The 16,862-nt window shown below is 43.2% G+C and overlaps 1 protein-coding gene across 2 annotated transcripts in view; it reads left to right on the top strand.

Moving 5' to 3' along the window:
* Positions 1-2,332: 2,332 nt before the first annotated feature.
* ARHGAP42 (Rho GTPase activating protein 42) overlaps positions 2,333-16,862 on the top strand; it is a 318,240-nt gene continuing 303,710 nt past the window's right edge. For both annotated transcript variants that reach the window (XM_061143598.1, XM_061143589.1), the window contains exon 1: positions 2,333-2,538. In XM_061143598.1, the coding sequence (XP_060999581.1) occupies positions 2,385-2,538 (154 nt within the window). In that variant the 5' untranslated portion in view covers positions 2,333-2,384. The remainder of the gene's footprint in view (positions 2,539-16,862) is intronic.

Genomic DNA, 16,862 nt, shown 5'->3' with positions numbered 1-16,862 from the left:
TGGTCCAATGTCTGTGTAAGGCTCCATAACACAGCATATTGTGCCTGGTGACATATAGGTACTCATGTTTTCTATTCTGAGAACTGCTTAAGGTCAGGCACCATGGTTTGCTGTGTCTTTTATAAACCACTTCTCTGCCCAGATCCTAATAATGTATACAGTAGGCATAAAGCATGAGATTACATACATGAATGGGTAAATGGTGATGTATATCTTAGAATCTAGATTAAATCTGTCCTGACATATAAAAGTTTTAAAGAAAAGGTGAAAATTGACGTCCAACTTATGAAATGTTACTTTTCAAGGACTGTTGATGCATTTTTAAAGAATTAATCATAAAAATTAATTCATTTCACTTAATGATAAACAGGAAGAGATTATTATATTTTATCCTGTTTCATATCTCAGCAGTTGGCATTGGATTTAGTTGCTTGTAACAGCAACATGGCAAAAGTTGAAAAGGAACTATTTGTTTGGCCTGACTAATTTTTTCTTTCAGGCTGTGCGATGAATAGATGTAAAAATCACCTCAGGAGAAAGCCAGCCCCACTGCAGCTTGTATCACATCATTAACTGACAAATCACATTGTTGCCCTCCACCCCACCCCATCTTCCCAGAAGAGAAGTATTCAACTGACAGGTCAGCTACAAAACGTTAAAATGACTCTAACCGTGATTGGCCATTCTGCCAATATTTTGACGTCTAATGATGCAAACATGCATGGAAAGTTAAAGTCCAACTTCCTTGGCTCAGAAGAATTAAAATCAAAGCCATCAAATACATTGTTTACATCATCTTATCAGTCTTGGTTTAGTTTCCATGCTATTTTTAATGTTCATGTGTACTTAAAAAAATGAAACTAAAAGTCCTGACAGATTCTGAAACTTAATTGGGAAAAATGTAAAGCACTTTAACGGAATTTTTCCCATGATCTGTAGATTTTTTTTTTTTTTTTTTTAACAGATGGTTCAAATGGCCAAAGCAATGAAAACACAGAAATTAAAAGCAGATCCTTAAGAAAAATAACTGAGTTCTCAGAAATCCTATAGATGATGGCAGGACTAGAAGTAAAGCAGTAGTTTCTTTCGCTGTCAAGGTTTTCAGAGAACAGAAATTTATTAGGTGAGCCTGTACCAGAGGAGAGGTAACTGCCTCTTGGTACGAATTAACTATTCATTTGGAACTTCAGCCAACTTCGACAGTTGAAAATCTCCATGCTTGTAGGGCAATTCCCTCCAGGTGAGGCGACCATAAAAGATACAGTATTGCGATGCAAACAGTTCCTCTTCTAGAGGAGGAACACCGAAGGCCGAGGTGCTTGTTTGAAAAATAAAAACGACCTAAAATCCTCCCACCCTCACAGCAACTAGGAAAAAGAACAACCACAAAACAGCCTTTGGGCCTCTGTAGCTTTTCGTTTAGAATATTTAAAAAAAAGAAAAGAAAAAACTTGACTCTTTACGATCAAGGCAGTGAACGGTGGGAAAGAGAGGAAAACTTTTCAACCTGGAATATACATGCCTTGCAGTGCAGACTCGCGATGTAAAATCTAAACGAACGCTCCAAAGGAGCATCTTCAAACCTGGCTTTAAACTTTAGGGAAAGTTAACGCTGGTTCAATTCGAGGGAGCGGGTGGTGAAGGACGGGCAGGGAGGCGGGTCGGGAGTGGGCGATCGTTTTGTGGACTGGAGGACCCCGGAGTGTTACCGCGGGGCCAGCGGGAGCCCGGAGCCCCCCGGCAGCCGGAGTGACGCCCGGGAGCAGGCGGCGCGCGGAGCCGGGAGCGCAGAGCGGGTGGGGCGGGCGGGGGGCGGGGCGGCGCGGGCCGGGGGCGCGGCGGCGGGAGGAGGGTCTCGGATCCCGGCCCGGCGGCCGGCGCGCTGAGCCTGCGTCCGGCGCGGGGGCGGGTTTAGGCGGCCCGGCCGGAGCGGCGGCTGGGCGCTGGCGGCTCCCGGCGCAGAGCGCTGTCGAGGGGGCCGGCGGGCGGAGCTGCCGGGAGCGTCTGCGCGCCGCGGGAGCGTTCCTGCGCCGCCCGAGCGTTCCTGCGCTGCCCGAGCGCGTTCCTCGCCGGCCGAGAGCCTCCCTGCGCCGCCCGCGGCCCGGGACCCCGCCGCCTCCGCGCTCGCGGCGACGATGCGCCCGGAGGACGGCGAGCTGAGCGGACCCGCAGCCCGTGCGTGCGCGCGCTTCCCCGCCGGCGAGGAAGCCTGAGCCCCGAGCCCGGCGCGGGAGGCGCGGGACCCGCTCCCCCTGCGCTCGCCCGCGCGGCCCGCCTCGCTTCCCGCGATCGCGCGCCCCGGCGGCCGGCGGCGCTCGCCGGCTGTGACCGCCCTGACCGCCGGCCCCGACGCGTCCCCGGCGGCCGGCGGCCGTGCCGCTGCCATGGGGCTGCCGACCCTGGAGTTCAGCGACTCCTACTTGGACAGCCCGGATTTCAGGGAGCGCCTGCAGTGTCACGAGATTGAGCTGGAGCGAACCAACAAGTTCATCAAGGAGCTCATTAAGGACGGCTCCCTACTCATCGGGGCTCTGAGGAGTGAGTGCGGCCGGCGGACGCGGGCGGACAGGGCGCGGGGACGGGGAGCCCCGCGGGGTGGGGGTCTTAGGGCTGGGTTGGAGGAAGCGGAGCTTCTTTTGTTTGAATGGGTTTGGGGACAAAAGCTGAAGAGCTCCCCTGCTGGTGGCCAACAAAGTTTGTTCGGAGGTGTTCTTCACTTATTTACTTCCAAGGCTGCAGAGAAGGGAACGGTCTCTACTGGACCCCGGAGTGTATCCTGAGGAACGTTGTTCAAAGGCATCTTTTTGTATAACGCCCCTGGAACAGTGTTGGGGACTGTTGGTCATTTTTGTAACTTTATTCTGCCTAGTTTAAACGCTTAAAAAAAGAAAAAAAGCCCTTGAGGAAGGATTCAAGAGTTTATCTGAAGGATAAAAATGAAGCTAGCTTATTTAGTGATATTAAAAGATGATTAAGTTCTTAGATACATCAGTGACTCATCATTGAAATAAATCATTGCATTGGCACTTTATAGATTTGTAGCTTTGCGATTTAGTAAGGTGAAGAGAGAGAGCATGGCACCAGTGGATTTTATCTCTTTCCAGGGTTTTTGTGCCTCTTAATTATCGGTTTGCGTTGTAACTCTGGTGTTGGTGAGTCCCTAGTGGCTAAAGACCAATCAGAACTTCTGATGATCTATAGAAAGTAAAGACTGCCTCAATTTAGAAACCTTTCCCACTTCCTTTCCCACACACCTCCCGTTCAGATTTTCTGGGCTTCTTGCATTCTCTGAATCCTCACTTTCAGTTACTAGCACAAAAGAGAGTCTTGGGCTTCCCAGGTAGCTCAGTGGTAAAGGAATCGCCTTCCAATGCAGGAGACTCTGATTCGGTCCCTGGGTCTGGAAGATCCCCTGGAGAAGGAAATGGCAACCTACTCCAGTGTTCTTGCCTGGAAATTCCCATGGACAGAGGACTACAGGACTACAGGCAGGCTACCTCCATGGGGTCCCAGAGAGTCTTAGTAAAGGAAACACTAGAGCTTCTCATAGAGAATTGACTGACTAAAGGATAAGGCTTTATAGGTTACTTTTCTCAGGACCTATTTGCTCTTTAATAGAAAGCCTCTGAAATGCAGCCCTGGAAATCCCGGTCTCTCTTAGATGAGTGAGGTATTTTTGTTAAGGGAGGCCGTTGGGTGACCTGGCAACCCCAGGATATAGGTAGGGGAAACATCATTGTGTATGTCATTAACAACATTATGGAGGTGGGTGTGTGCCTGAAACTAAGACAATATTAGCATCTTATCTCTATTTAGAAGCATGTATTCGTGGTAAAGATGAGCCTTAGCAAAATGTCTTGAAATTAGCGTGCTCCCAGATCCTTTCTATTTTAACCATCCTAATTGCTAAAACATTTACTTATTACTTTTGTTAACTTAGCCAGGGTAAAGAAAATATGTTCTGTATCTACATTCACTTAATTTCTGAATTTGACGCTACTACTGATAATAATAGTATTTACTGATTTGTGAAAAATACACGCGTTTATCTGCAGTTCTGTCCATCTTGTGTATACACAAAGGTGAACTCTGCTTCCATCTGATTTACAAAGCCCACTTGAGGCCTCTGGACTAGCCTCTTTGCATCTTGGAGCAGATGATGCATCTTTAAAGAGTTTCTCACTCTCAGAGCACTGATTCTTGCTCGAGCTGCCAGATGGTCTACAAGTGACATTTTCTCCTCGCTCTGCCAGAGATCAATTCCAGTGCTTCAGAAGTGGAAAACACTTCCATAGCTGTGATAAAACCTCTGAAATGTACATCATTCTACTAGTAATCTTATCAACTGTATTATGATTGAATCTACCCTTGCAGCTATCAGGTGCTTCCTTTGTAGGTTTTTTCTTCCATTTATAAGTGAGGATATCTCCAGAGTGTTAAGTTCCTTGAACATACAGACACTGCCTCATGAACTTGACCTTCTACACTTAAAATGCACAATCTGTCTTTCCAGGATTTGTGAGGACAGTGCATTACATTAACATTTGGTTATTACTTTTCTTGTAGTGGAAAGAAAGCATTTATTAAAAGAAGTTCCAACATTAGCTGCCAAACAGGAAAGATCTGGAGCCGAGAAACCCTTGAAGTCATGTGAGGGCACTTCTTTTTTTCCCAGCAGGCGACCTCTGTCCCTTGGGGAGGATGCTCTGTGGTTCGGCTGCAGCTGGTAAATGCCTGCTCTCTGAAGCTGGTCCCACAGGAGGACAGGAGTGTGTCTAAGGACTTGAAGCTGCCTTAATTCTATCCCACATCCACCAAGGAGCCCTCCTTTCTTCAGTTCTGCCCCTTCTGTTTTTCCTTTCTGCCTTAGGAAGCCTTCGGTTTTCCCCAGCCTTAAACTATGCCTTTCTATTCTCCCTACCTGTTGTTTCAGTAAGTATATCCGTTAATCCACTTCAGATTTTTATGTAGCACTCTGCCGTCATTTATAATGAATGGTTTCTTAATAGAACTTCCCTGAGCTGACAATCATCCATGCATTTCTAAGCATCTTATATTATTTCCAACCTAGTTAATAAGTTTTCTGCTGAAAGTCTTGGCATGGTCTCTTAGGTAACACATGCTTTATTGTTCCAGTGAGAGTCACATGTGCTCCTTCAGCTTGGGTTCAGGGTGTGCATTTTTTTAGGAGCGAATTTTGAATGATCATTATAAATGAGGTCCTTGACTCGATGATTTGAATTTTAAATGTATAAGGTATTTAACATATTTTTAAGATGGATGTGAGAGTTGGACCACAAAGAAAGCTGAGCACTGAAGAATTGATGCTTTTGAACTGTGGTGTTGGAGAAGACTCTTGAGAGTCCCTTGGACTGCAGGAAGATCAAACCAGTCAATCCTAAAGGAAATTAGTCCTGAGTATTCATTGGAAGGACTGATCTGAAGCTGAAACTCCAATACTTTGGCCACCTGATGCGAAGAACTGACTCACTAGAAAAAGCTCTGGTGCTTGGAAAGATTGAAGGCGGGAGGAGAAGGGGACAACAGAGGATGAGATGGTTGGATGGCATCACCGACTCTATGGACATGAGTTTGAGCAGACTCCGGGAGATGGTGATGGACAGGGAGGCCTGGCGTGCTGCCGTCCATGGGGTCGCAAAGAGTTGGACATGACTGAGCAACTGAACTGAACTGAACTGCATTTCACTCTCACATCCACTCTGAGAAAATGGATGGCAGTAAGCAAGTTAATACAGGGATTAATGTAGACCTGAGTTTATGTTCTGATGCTGTCAAATGCTATGTGATGCTTCACAAGTAACTTAACCTCTGGGTCCTACCTTTCCTTATGGGGAGGGAACAGCTATAAAGATTTTAGCACTAGGACTGTTTGTTCATTTTGTTACATGCCATATAGTCATTTGGTGAGTGGTATTTGAGAATATATGATACTGGTGAATTGGGTTTTAGTTCATGCTATATGACTCACAGTCTCTACTCTTCTTATCAAATGTTAGTCTGTGAACTTTGTTCCTTTAACAGGTGCCAGTTTTAAATTTTAGGCTGTGAAGTCATAGGCTCGTTTTGCTTATTAATTTTCTCCTTTTATAGATGATATCCAAAGAAACATTTCATATCCAAAGAAACATTTCAAAGTGTCTTTCTCATATAATTCCCCCTTTACTTCATATAAAATATAATCTCCCCTTCATGTAAAATTTTTGAATTCAAAACCTTGTATAAAACCTTTTAAGTTCAAAGAACCATCTTTAAGTAGAACGTAGTCTTTCCAACAATAGGCAGACCCTCCCTCTAAGAAAAGGAGAGGAAAAGAGGGGAAAGGCTGAAATGGAATTGTACTTATTAAATAGAATTGATTGTGTGGAGAGCTTATCAACATTCTTTCCTCCCATCTACCCTGCAGCATCTTGGCCATCCCACCCTTCTTATCACTGTCTATTGTAATGCTTCTCTCATCACCTTAAAGTGGAATTGGTCAGTTTTTTCCTCTACCTTGAGGAGAGTGTTTCTCAACCTTGTGTGGCTGGGCTTCTTTTAAAGAAAAAAAAAAGTTCGTGGACTCTAATATAATTTTTTTTTATGATAGTTAAATATATTCATGAAACTAATTCTTAGGCATATTAATGCCATCTTAAAGGCAGATCAGCTTGCAAATTAAATATAAATAATATTGTGAATCCAATACAAAACTTACAAAACTACCTTTAATCAACCTAATGGACGATGTTATTTTGCCAAAATGACATTTTCTCTTCTGTAAAGACTGCGGATAATATCTTATGTATTGTTGATGATTCGTTTTCTTATCGCTTTTCCTGATTCAAAAAGCGCAGGTTTTCAAAATCTACTTGTCTTTTTGATGGCCTTCTCTGACTCGTAAACCTTATTCGTCTGTTCTTAAAGTGGTTGTTCTGGCACTAGTGATCCATGGCACAAACAGGGGCATGGTAGAATGGTAGGAGTTGGTTGCTCATAAATTGATACAGAATATGCAGTTAATTAAGACATTAGCAAGAGGAAGCACACAGTCTCTTTTTCTTGTTTGTTTTAGATTTAGTCAAGTATAGTTGGTTTACAATGTTGTGTTACTTTCTGCTGTAGCAAAGTGACTCGGTTATGCATTCATGCGCATTCTTTCTCACGTTCTTTTCTGTTATGGTTTATCACAAGATGCTGAATAGTTCCCTGTTCTGTACAGTGGAAGCTTGTTGTTCATCCTTCTCTGTGTAGTAGTTTGCATCTGCTAATCCCAAACTCTTGTTGCATCCCTCCCCCAGCCTCTCCTTCCGCTTGGCAACCACAACTGTGTTTCTCTGTGTCTGTGAGTCTGTTTTGTAGGTGAGTTCATTTGGGAAACACACACAGTTTCTCAGAGATGTCTGCCTGCAGTATCCACAGCCTCAGTTGGAAGCACACTGCTGCAGTGCACTTGTGGTCTGGGGATAAAGTAGATGCTTAGTGTGAAAGCAACCCTGAGTGCACAGGCTGCATTCAGAGATCTTGGGGAGGGTGAGGCCGAGAGACTCCTTCCTTCCATTTGCTGTGTTTCACTCGGCTTTTCACTTTAAGCCAGTCTCTGTTCTGTGTGTGTTCAGGGTCCACTTTGCTACCAGTGTTGGGTGGCACAGGGAAGGAGTTAAATAAAAGGGACAAGTTTAAGGAATTCAAAAGACTTTCTGTAGTTACTACACTGTTTACTTGGTCATCCTTGAGCGTTTAGTGAGAACTGCTATTGTTGCAGGCTATTTTTGGTATTTAAATTTGCACCTAGATTTTGTTTGGTTTACCACGACTCAGCGCAGATTCCCATTTGCCCTGCAAGAGCTCCTTCCCTCTTGCTTAGTCCACTGACGTTATTTTGCTTGTTGAGCTGGGCAGCCTTGTCAGAGATGTGGATGTGTAATTACTTCCACCGTTTGTCTGGTTCTTATAGTCATTCATTAGAATCTGAGTTAAATGAGCAGAAATAATTGTATCTTTCAGATGAACTGTAATTAATTTAGGAATGAGTAGATTAAGAATGAAGTGCTTTAAGGTTCTGCTTCAGAGCCCCACACAAGTAAGAGCAGTTCGATTTGTGTTCATTTAAACGGGAGCCTGGGCGTTCATTAAAGTGGAATTAAATTCAGCTGGCTGAGAACTTCCGTCTGCCTCTCTTCTGACTGTCTACATGAGCTTGATGGGTGTCCTCTAACAGTATCTTTATTTCTGTTGACTGTCTTTCTCTTTTTAAAATGACACCTTATTTGTGGTTGTGTTGGGTCTTGATTGCTGCACTTGGCCTTTCTCTAGCTGTCCTGAGCCAAGCTACTGTTCATCGCGTTCACTGGCTTCTCCTTGCGGTGCCTTCTCCTTGCAGAACACAGGCTCTAGGCGCCTGGGCTTCAGTAGTTTTGACTCCCGGTTCTAGAGTGTGGGCTCAGTATTTGTGGGGCATGGGCTTAGTTGCTCCATGGCATGTGGAATCTTCCCAGACCAGGGCTCAAACCCTTGTTCCCTGCATTGGGAGGCAGACTCTTATCCACTGTACCACCAGGGAAGTCCTGGATTTCCTTTTTCTGCAGGTAGTAATGGAGGAGCTGCCTTGTTAGAAAGTAGTGGGTTTCTGGGAGAACAGAACCTGTTTCCTGTCTACTGGAAGAGGATGGCGTGGCAGTAGCCACCTCTTACATTGCCTCCCGTGACAATTATGGTCAGGGTGTTCTGAGCATGCAGAAAACTCAGGTAACCACAGAACTTTGAAATCACTGAATAGCTGCTTCAACAGACATGTTTTCAGTTACTAACATTTCTTAGAGCCCAGTTTGATCATGTTCATGATGATGCTGAAGAAGCATTTCTCAGATTTTATAAGAAAAAATAATGAAGCTTACATTCAGTATTGCTTTGGTGCCAAGCATATTCAAGTAATGTATGCATGGAGTGGCAAAACTCTTCTCTAGGTTTATGAAGAGAAATACTAAAGTGTTCAGGCTGTTAGGCCACATTCAGTAAATGTTACGCATCAATGAAATGTTTATTGTGGACAGATGAGGAAGGGTGAAGAAAAGGGGGTTATTTAGTCTTGGATCTTTCTCCGGAGTATTGTTTCTTGCCAGAGCTGTGGTTACCACCTGTTCTGGCCCCAGCCATCCCTGTTGTCTTGTCTGGATGGTAATTTCCACTCATTCCAGCCTCTTCGCAGGTGCCAGACTCCCCGTTGGCCCACCTGCCGCCCACCCGGTTCAGTTGGCAGGCCTGCCAGCCTTGCCTTTCCCTCCAGCCTCTTGAACCTCTGCCCAGCATCTCAGCATCCTTGGAGCATATCCCCAGCGGCTCTGGCCTTATCAGCCGAGGACTTGCTACCTGCTTCTTGCTGACTTTCATCATGAAAATGAAAACCAGTTGCTGAGCTCCTGGCTGTCCAGTTCAAGGAATCTGTGCATCAGCTTTTGCAGCTGCTAGTATTCTGACTTTTAATGGCTGGGTTTCATATAAGTGTAGTGACTTCCTTGAATTTGTTAATTTTAATGGTCCTTGGGGTAGGATAATAACAGGATAGATAATGGAAATGTAGTTATTTTAACAGATTTGTTTTTGGCCAGGCACATTTAAACACTGGCTTGGATATTTCCGTTATGGTGGAACCTCCTCTCTAGGATTCCAGCTAAGTGGAATGTTTGGTTCATCAGAATGCGCCATTGTTCATATCTGCAGTTTTCTGATTTTATAATCAAGAATCTAGTTATAATGCTGAAGAAAATGTTGCAGCAAAACCTACATGCATAATAGTCTGTAATGGAAGTGATTTGTTTCAGAAAAAATGAATTGCAGAATAGAGCCTGGTGGGGGGCTGTCTATGGGGTCACACAGAGTCGGACACAACTGAAGCGACTTAGCAGCAGCAGCAGCAGCTAGGTGCCATATGGGCATCCATGGTGGCTCAGGAATCTGCCTGCAACGCGGGAGACCCGGACACAGGAGCCTGGTGGGCTGTGGTCTGTGATGTTGCAAAGACTTGGACACAGCTGAACGACTAAGCACATATACAGCGTAATGTACAGTAGCTGATAATCTGTTAGTTTTTCCAACCTTTTCTTTTGTTGCAGAAGAGTGTATGCATAGAAGAAAAAAATAAGCCCTACTTTTCTAGGATTTAAAATTTTTCATTTGAAAGTAATTTGCTGCTGCTGCTGCTAAGTCGCTTCAGTCGTGTCCAACTCTATGCGCCCCCTTAGACGGCAGCCCACCAGGCTCCTCCGTCCATGGGATTTTCCAGGCAAGGGTACTGGAGTGGGGTGCCATTGTCTTCTCCGTGAAAGTAATTTACCTACTTGTAATTTTTACATGGAATATGGTGGGAAGAAAGGTTAGGATAAGACTAATAGTTAACACTTTGTATATTATTTTATATTAATTATTATAGATTTTTGACTTCCAGCTTTTAGATTTTATGGTAAAAGTCTCCATGCCTAATGGTATTTCTAAATATGTATTTGTTTATTTGGCTGGGCCAGGTCTCAGTTGTGGCATACAGATCTTAGGTCGTGGCCTGTGAACTCTTAGTTGTGGCATGTGGGAATCTCGTTCCCTGACCAGGGATTGAACCCAGGCTCCCTGCGTTGGGAGAGCAGAGTCTTAGCCATGGAGCATCAAGAAAGTTCTCCAAATGGTATTTTTAACATGCCCAAACATGACATTTTATAAATTGTTGTTTTATCTGATTTGGGTGATTATCAGGTGCAATATATTTTGTGAAGCATGGGGAAATATCCTGGGGTGATTCTCAGCGTTGGGTGGTATGAAAATATTGGGAAGAAATGCACAATTTACACACATTTGTTACGTGAATAGTACTCTCTTGAACTTTGGCTTTATTCTGGGAAAAAGTGGATAGACACAAAATGACCCCTTTCATTTGAAAGTCAGACACATTTCTCAGTAGTGTAATTTCTTTATTTCCTTGCGCGAATCTAAAAAGCCATGCTGCTTGCTAGTTTATGAAAGACATGCCAAAAGTATTCCCTCATGTGTAAACACATACTGTAGTTTATCCAGATGAAAGCCCCAGCTTCAGTTGTCTCTTTAGTACACAGGAAAAGTGATGATTTAATTTAGCAAACTGATGCGTGTTTGTAATATGTGAAATGAGTATTGTATAGTGTATCTCCTTTCGAATGGAAGCTATGTAAATTGATTACTTTGCTGCGGTGAGACTTTTTTTTCTTTTTCATTTATTTAATTTTCTTATTCCCTAACATGTTTGAAAGATATGGCCTCAAACAAAACAAATACAAAAGGAGTGGTGGTAGTGGGGGAGGGATTAGCAAGGAGAAGCAGATTAAAGTGAGTTGTGAAAACAATTTAAATTGTGTGGTTTTGGAACTTGCATCAGACCTCTTTGTGCCTTCTGTGAGCAAGTTCTTATGTGACACTGGACGATCAAAGGAGTAAAAGGTTACAATTGTCTTAAAGGTTGGTTGCAGAAAGTTTGAGGGCCAGTGTAAAAATTGTCAACTAAGACATAATCGGTGTGAATTTTTAAGGGGTACACCATTTGAGGAAGATTTGAGAAAGTTGAGTACTCCTGAAAACATGTCAGCATAGATGATAAGAAGGGACGTTTGCAGGGTTGTACTGACTGCTTGGCAGTCCTGGTTTTCCTCAGGTGACCCTTTTGAAAATGTTATTTCAGCCTCTGGGTCCCAGCTGCTTCGTGGCCTCTTTTTTTTGCGGTGTGCACTGTTGCAGAATCCCTCTTCCTTGTTGCGTCCAGCCTTCTCTTCGGTGTTGGCAATGTGCAAGGGGTCCTTCTGCTGCTTGCTTTCCTTGTGTGACTCCAGCTCCCACCTCCTTGTCCCGAGCTCCGGGTCTGATTTGCAGCAGCCTGCTCTGTGTCCCCACCCAGGCGTGCTGCGGGCTCTTCACACGCCACGTGTCCAGCTGGAGTTCTAGCCCTGCAGCTTGTTCTTTATGTGCGTGTTCGGTCAGTTATTCGCTCATCCACCTGGTCCTCTTAGAGAGAAACCGCTGAGTCTTTCTAATGCTTCTGCTCGCCTTCTCCTCTGGTTTGTAAACTCCAGTTTTAAGCAAGCGTTTTTTTTTTTTTTTCATTCCACCCAGATTCCAGCATTTGGTTGGTCCTGCAATTTTCTGTGCTTACAGTATCTTAAACGTGATGTTCTCTGCCTGCACCAACAGTCCTTAAGTGTGTGTGTGTCTCTGTGTATGTGTGTATGTAGATACGAAATAATTTTTTTCTTAGCGTAAAATGTTAGCTTCCTCTCACAGCTCTGGAGGCCAAAATCCGAAGTTGAGGTGTCAGCAGAGCATGCTCTCTTTAAGTGAAAGTTGCTCAGTCATGTCCAGACTCTGTGACCCCAGGGACTATACAGTCGATGGAATTCTCCAGGCCAGAATACTAGTCTGGGTAGCCTTTCCCTTCTCCAGGGGAATCTTCCCAACCCAGGGATCGAACCCAGGTCTCCCGCATTGCAGGCGGATTCTTTACCAACTGAGCCACCAGGGAAGCCGAAAGGCTGTAAGGGAGGATGTCTTTTGCTACTTCTATCTCGTGGTGGTGTCAGCAGTCCAAGACATCCTTCGCCTTGTAGCTGTATTACTCCAGTCTCTGCCTTTTCAGTCGCACAGAGAGTATTCACTGTGTATCTTTATTAAATTTTACTTTGCCTTTTGAATATAAACTTTGAAGGAGCTTGGATATCTGTATTCTAATTTGACTATTTGTGAATAGTCAGTAATGGTGAACATTAATCAGGTTACATTTTACTAAGAACACGATACGGAGAAGGATTTTGATTATCTGTGGAGCAAATGAGCCAGGAAATGAGGATTGCAAGTTTGCTCTTGAACATTTGTCCTGCCAGGGTCCTACTGACTGTTAGGGCTGGTAACCCAGGGGGCGGCAGAGGGCATCTGGAGTTGGGGCTTCATTCTACTCCTGCCGCTGCCAATGAGTAGTGCCATAGGAGAAGCCATTTGTCCCAGACCCTATTTTCAGAAAAAAATGGGAATATATTTGCCATATTTTCCTTGTAGGATTTTTATGTGGCCAGTGAACAAAATGCCTAACAACATGATTTTAAAATGTGGTATTATTTTCACTTGCTTTAGGCAGAATCTTTGTAATCCAGATAACTTCAGCCTTTTTCAAGGCTTGACTTTAGTAGGTTCCTGTCAGTGTTATTATCATCCTCCATAGACAAGATAATTGAGATAGAAATGCTTTCACGGAAAGGTAAAGCATGAGTTTGTTTGTCCCCAAATTAAATCTTTTTGGTAGGAAGTGATCATGGGATGTGGCCTGGTTTTGATTTAACTTTTTACTTTTAAACAAATAATTATCTACTATGATCTGGGAACCAAGGAACAAGGACACACTGGGTTGGCATTTAGGGATACCCGTGAACTGGCAGTGTAGATTTTAAGACTTTATTGATGTGTCTGCTGGTGCCTTGATGCTGTTGGCTTAGGTCGTTGGTCTGTAAAAGTTGTTAAAAGTGATGTTGTCAGAAGTGAAATAAATACTTGGGTCATTTCACGTAGTATAACAGGTCAAAATGAAGAAGGGGTTTTTTTTTCCCACATTGATTCATGCATTGCAGGCAGACAGTGGCTTAGAAAAGTGCTTTCTGAGGTGTTTCTTATGCTACAGAGATGTTTTGTAAATGTAATTATGTTTGTGGTGATATCATTCTAGTGGTTATTGGTAAGAAAAAAAAGAATGATGAGATTGGTAGGGTGTTGCTGGAGGGTCTAGGAGCAGGCAATTATGGGAAAAGAGAACGTTGAATTAGGAATTGAAGAGGAAGATTCAGTTGGCTCAGTGAGAAAATTAAATTGAACTTGTAAGCCAGTTGATCCAGGAAAAAATGGTGTGATTGAATAGGTGTCAGAATCGCTGGAAGAGGCTATTTAGATGGTACCCTGAAGATAAGACGGGGCTTTCCAGGTTGCACAGTGGTAAAGAATCTGCCTGCCAGTGCAGGAGACATATAAGAGCTGTGGGTTTGATTCCTGGGTTGGGAAGATCCCCTGGAGGAGGGCATGGTAACCCACTCTAGGATTCTTGCTTGGAGAATCCTGTGGACAGGGGAGCCTGGTGGGCTACAGTCCACAGAGTTGCAAAGAGTCGGACATGACTGAACTGACTTAGCTCGGCACATAAAGACAAAATAGATTCTTTAAAGAGAAGCTCTACCCAGGGGCTGCAGCAGGAAGTCTGGACTTTGGGGACAGTTTGGAAAGGAAAGCAAGGGCTGAAAAAAGCCAGTCTCAGGGGATAAAGAAAATAAAGATCCTGAATAATCCTGAATGAGGAATAGTTGTAGCAAGTGAGTGAGAACTTTCAGACTTGTCAGGTTTAAACCCTGCTGGATGCATTTTTTTTCTGTCAGTGTTGCCTTGGCTCCTCAGACTGCCCTTATGGAGTGGAGATCCAGTGGGTACCTGTGACTGGCTGAGCTTGAGGTTTTGTGATGCCCACCGAAGAGGGGAGGAGCGGGAGAAGCAGATGGCGGTCTCTAGGTACTCGTTGCACTCTGAGTCCTTAGGTTACAGCTTAGGCCCACTTGTTTCTTGTTTGAGATTGCGTTTTGCACTTTTGTCAGAACAGGTATTCAGAGAAGGCAATGGCACCCCACTCCAGTACTCTTGCCTGGAAAATCCCATGGACGGAGGAGCCTGGTAGGCTACAGTCCATGGGGTCGTGAAGAGTCAGACATGACTGAGCGACTTCAACTTCACTGTTCACTTTTATGTACTGGAGAAGGAAATGGCAACACACTCCAGTGTTCTTGCCTGGAGAATCCCAGGGATGGGGTTGCACAGAATCGGACATGACTGAAGTGACTTAGCAGCAGTAGCGGCAGAACGGATATTGATTTAAGGTAATCTCCAAATATCCAAATAATAATATTAAACCTGAATATTAAATCTTGCTTAAAGAAACAGAGGGCTTGCTCTTCAGCTAAGTTTAGCATTATCGTTCACACATGTGCCGTGCTAAAAATGTTTAATCAGAACAATTTAATGTTAAGTAGGTTCATTGAAGATTTACCATTAATAGCAGTCAGCCCTGTGTAGTTGTAATAGAAGGAGCTTGGGCTTTAGAACCAGAGTGATGCTTTTCAGTCCCAGTGCTGTCACTTATTAGCTACATGGCTGTGAGTGAGTCATTTGGCTTCTTCTATAGTTTTCCTTGTCTGTAACATGGAAGGAATATTTGGTTCATATGCATATTTGCAGGATTAACTAAGATAACACATGTAAAGTGTCTAGAACCGTGTATGATACTTGATATTAAAATTAATGTTCTCATCTGTCTCATTTCTAGCTCATGTTGAGACCAAGTTATGAATAACAACTGCCATTATATTTTATTCAAAACATAATGTGAGGTGGCTTTTCTAAGCAAAATCTCTACCATACCAGGGAGATGTACAGGATATGTTGAGAGAGCACTCTATTTAATGTGGATGGGAGAGCTGTGGACGTGGAAATGTTTCATTACTTGGTATCATTCATGTGGCTTGCAGTGAGGAGTAAGTCATTGCTTCCATGGAATGGTGTAGTTATCTTTTTAAGATATCTTTTCCATGTCAGAGATGTTGTGCTTTCGTAGAAAACGTGGTATCCATCATGCTTTCGTTTACTCGTCTGATTATTTGCTTGTTTTTCTCTCTAGGAAGTCAGCTGTGTAAGAATTGGTAGCAGGTCTTTGGGACTCTGGAGCTGAACACATAATTCATTATTTGTCAATGCCTGTTACATGATTGAACTTACAGCAAGTGGTATCAAACTAATGTTTGGAGATAGAGAAGTCCACAGGTTGTCACTCCATTTAATATTGAAACCAATTCCAAAACTTTCTATATGAAAATAAATCTTAGTGAAAATTCAAGTCAGTTGCATAGGATGTAGATTTATCAGAATGAGAGTGATTTCGAGCAGGCATATTCAAGGAATTGATACTTGTATTAAAGAATGAATTCTCTCTTCAGCAGTGACATTAATGTTAGTGCCTCGAATACAAAAGATGCTGCTGAGAAAGTGTAATTGCACAAATGATTTATGTTGTCTCCTATTTGTAACAAAGTACTGCATGTGTTGTTTTCAAGATGCCATTTCAAAGTGTTGATTCTAATTGTGTGGAAATGCCTTCTTTTAAAAATGTCATTTGCTTTTTAAATAGTATTATTGAAGTATAGTTCACTGCTGTAAAATCCATACTTTTTAAAAGAATACAATCTGGTGGTTTTTCTTAAGTTTACAGAAATGTGCAACTATCACCACTGTCTAATTTTATTACATTTTTTCATCTTTATTGAGGTACAGTTGACAAGGTGTATATATAGTTGTGATTTAATAGGTGTACGCACTGTGAAAAATTCCAATGAATCCCTGCTTGCTAGTTAACTCGTCCGTCATCTTGCATACTTGTTTTTCATTTTTTGTGAGACCATTTAGGTTCAGCTCTTTTAGCAAATTTCAGTTGTCCAGTAGTGTTACCAACTATGTTTTATGTTATATTCGTATACTTGATTCATCTGATAACTTAAAGTTTGTATCCTTTCACCAGCCTCTCCATATTTCTCCTACTCCCCTAGTTGCTGGCAGTCACCAATTTGCTTTGTGTTTCTATGAGTTTGATTTTTTTTTTTTTTTTAACATGAGTGATAACATGCAGTATTTCTCTTCCTCTGTTTGGCTTATTCCACTTAACATACTGCCTTCTGTGTTCATCTGTGTTGTTACAAATGGCAGACTTTCCTTCTTTCTCATGTCTGGGTAATATTTCACTGTGCATATACATCCTCTTTATCCATTCATCCATTGACAGT

This window comes from Dama dama, chromosome 1, assembly GCF_033118175.1.
Source record: "Dama dama isolate Ldn47 chromosome 1, ASM3311817v1, whole genome shotgun sequence".
Taxonomy (NCBI): Eukaryota; Metazoa; Chordata; class Mammalia; order Artiodactyla; family Cervidae; genus Dama; species Dama dama.
The sequence above is the reverse complement of the archived record's forward strand: the minus strand, read 5'-3'. Positions and strand labels throughout refer to the sequence as shown.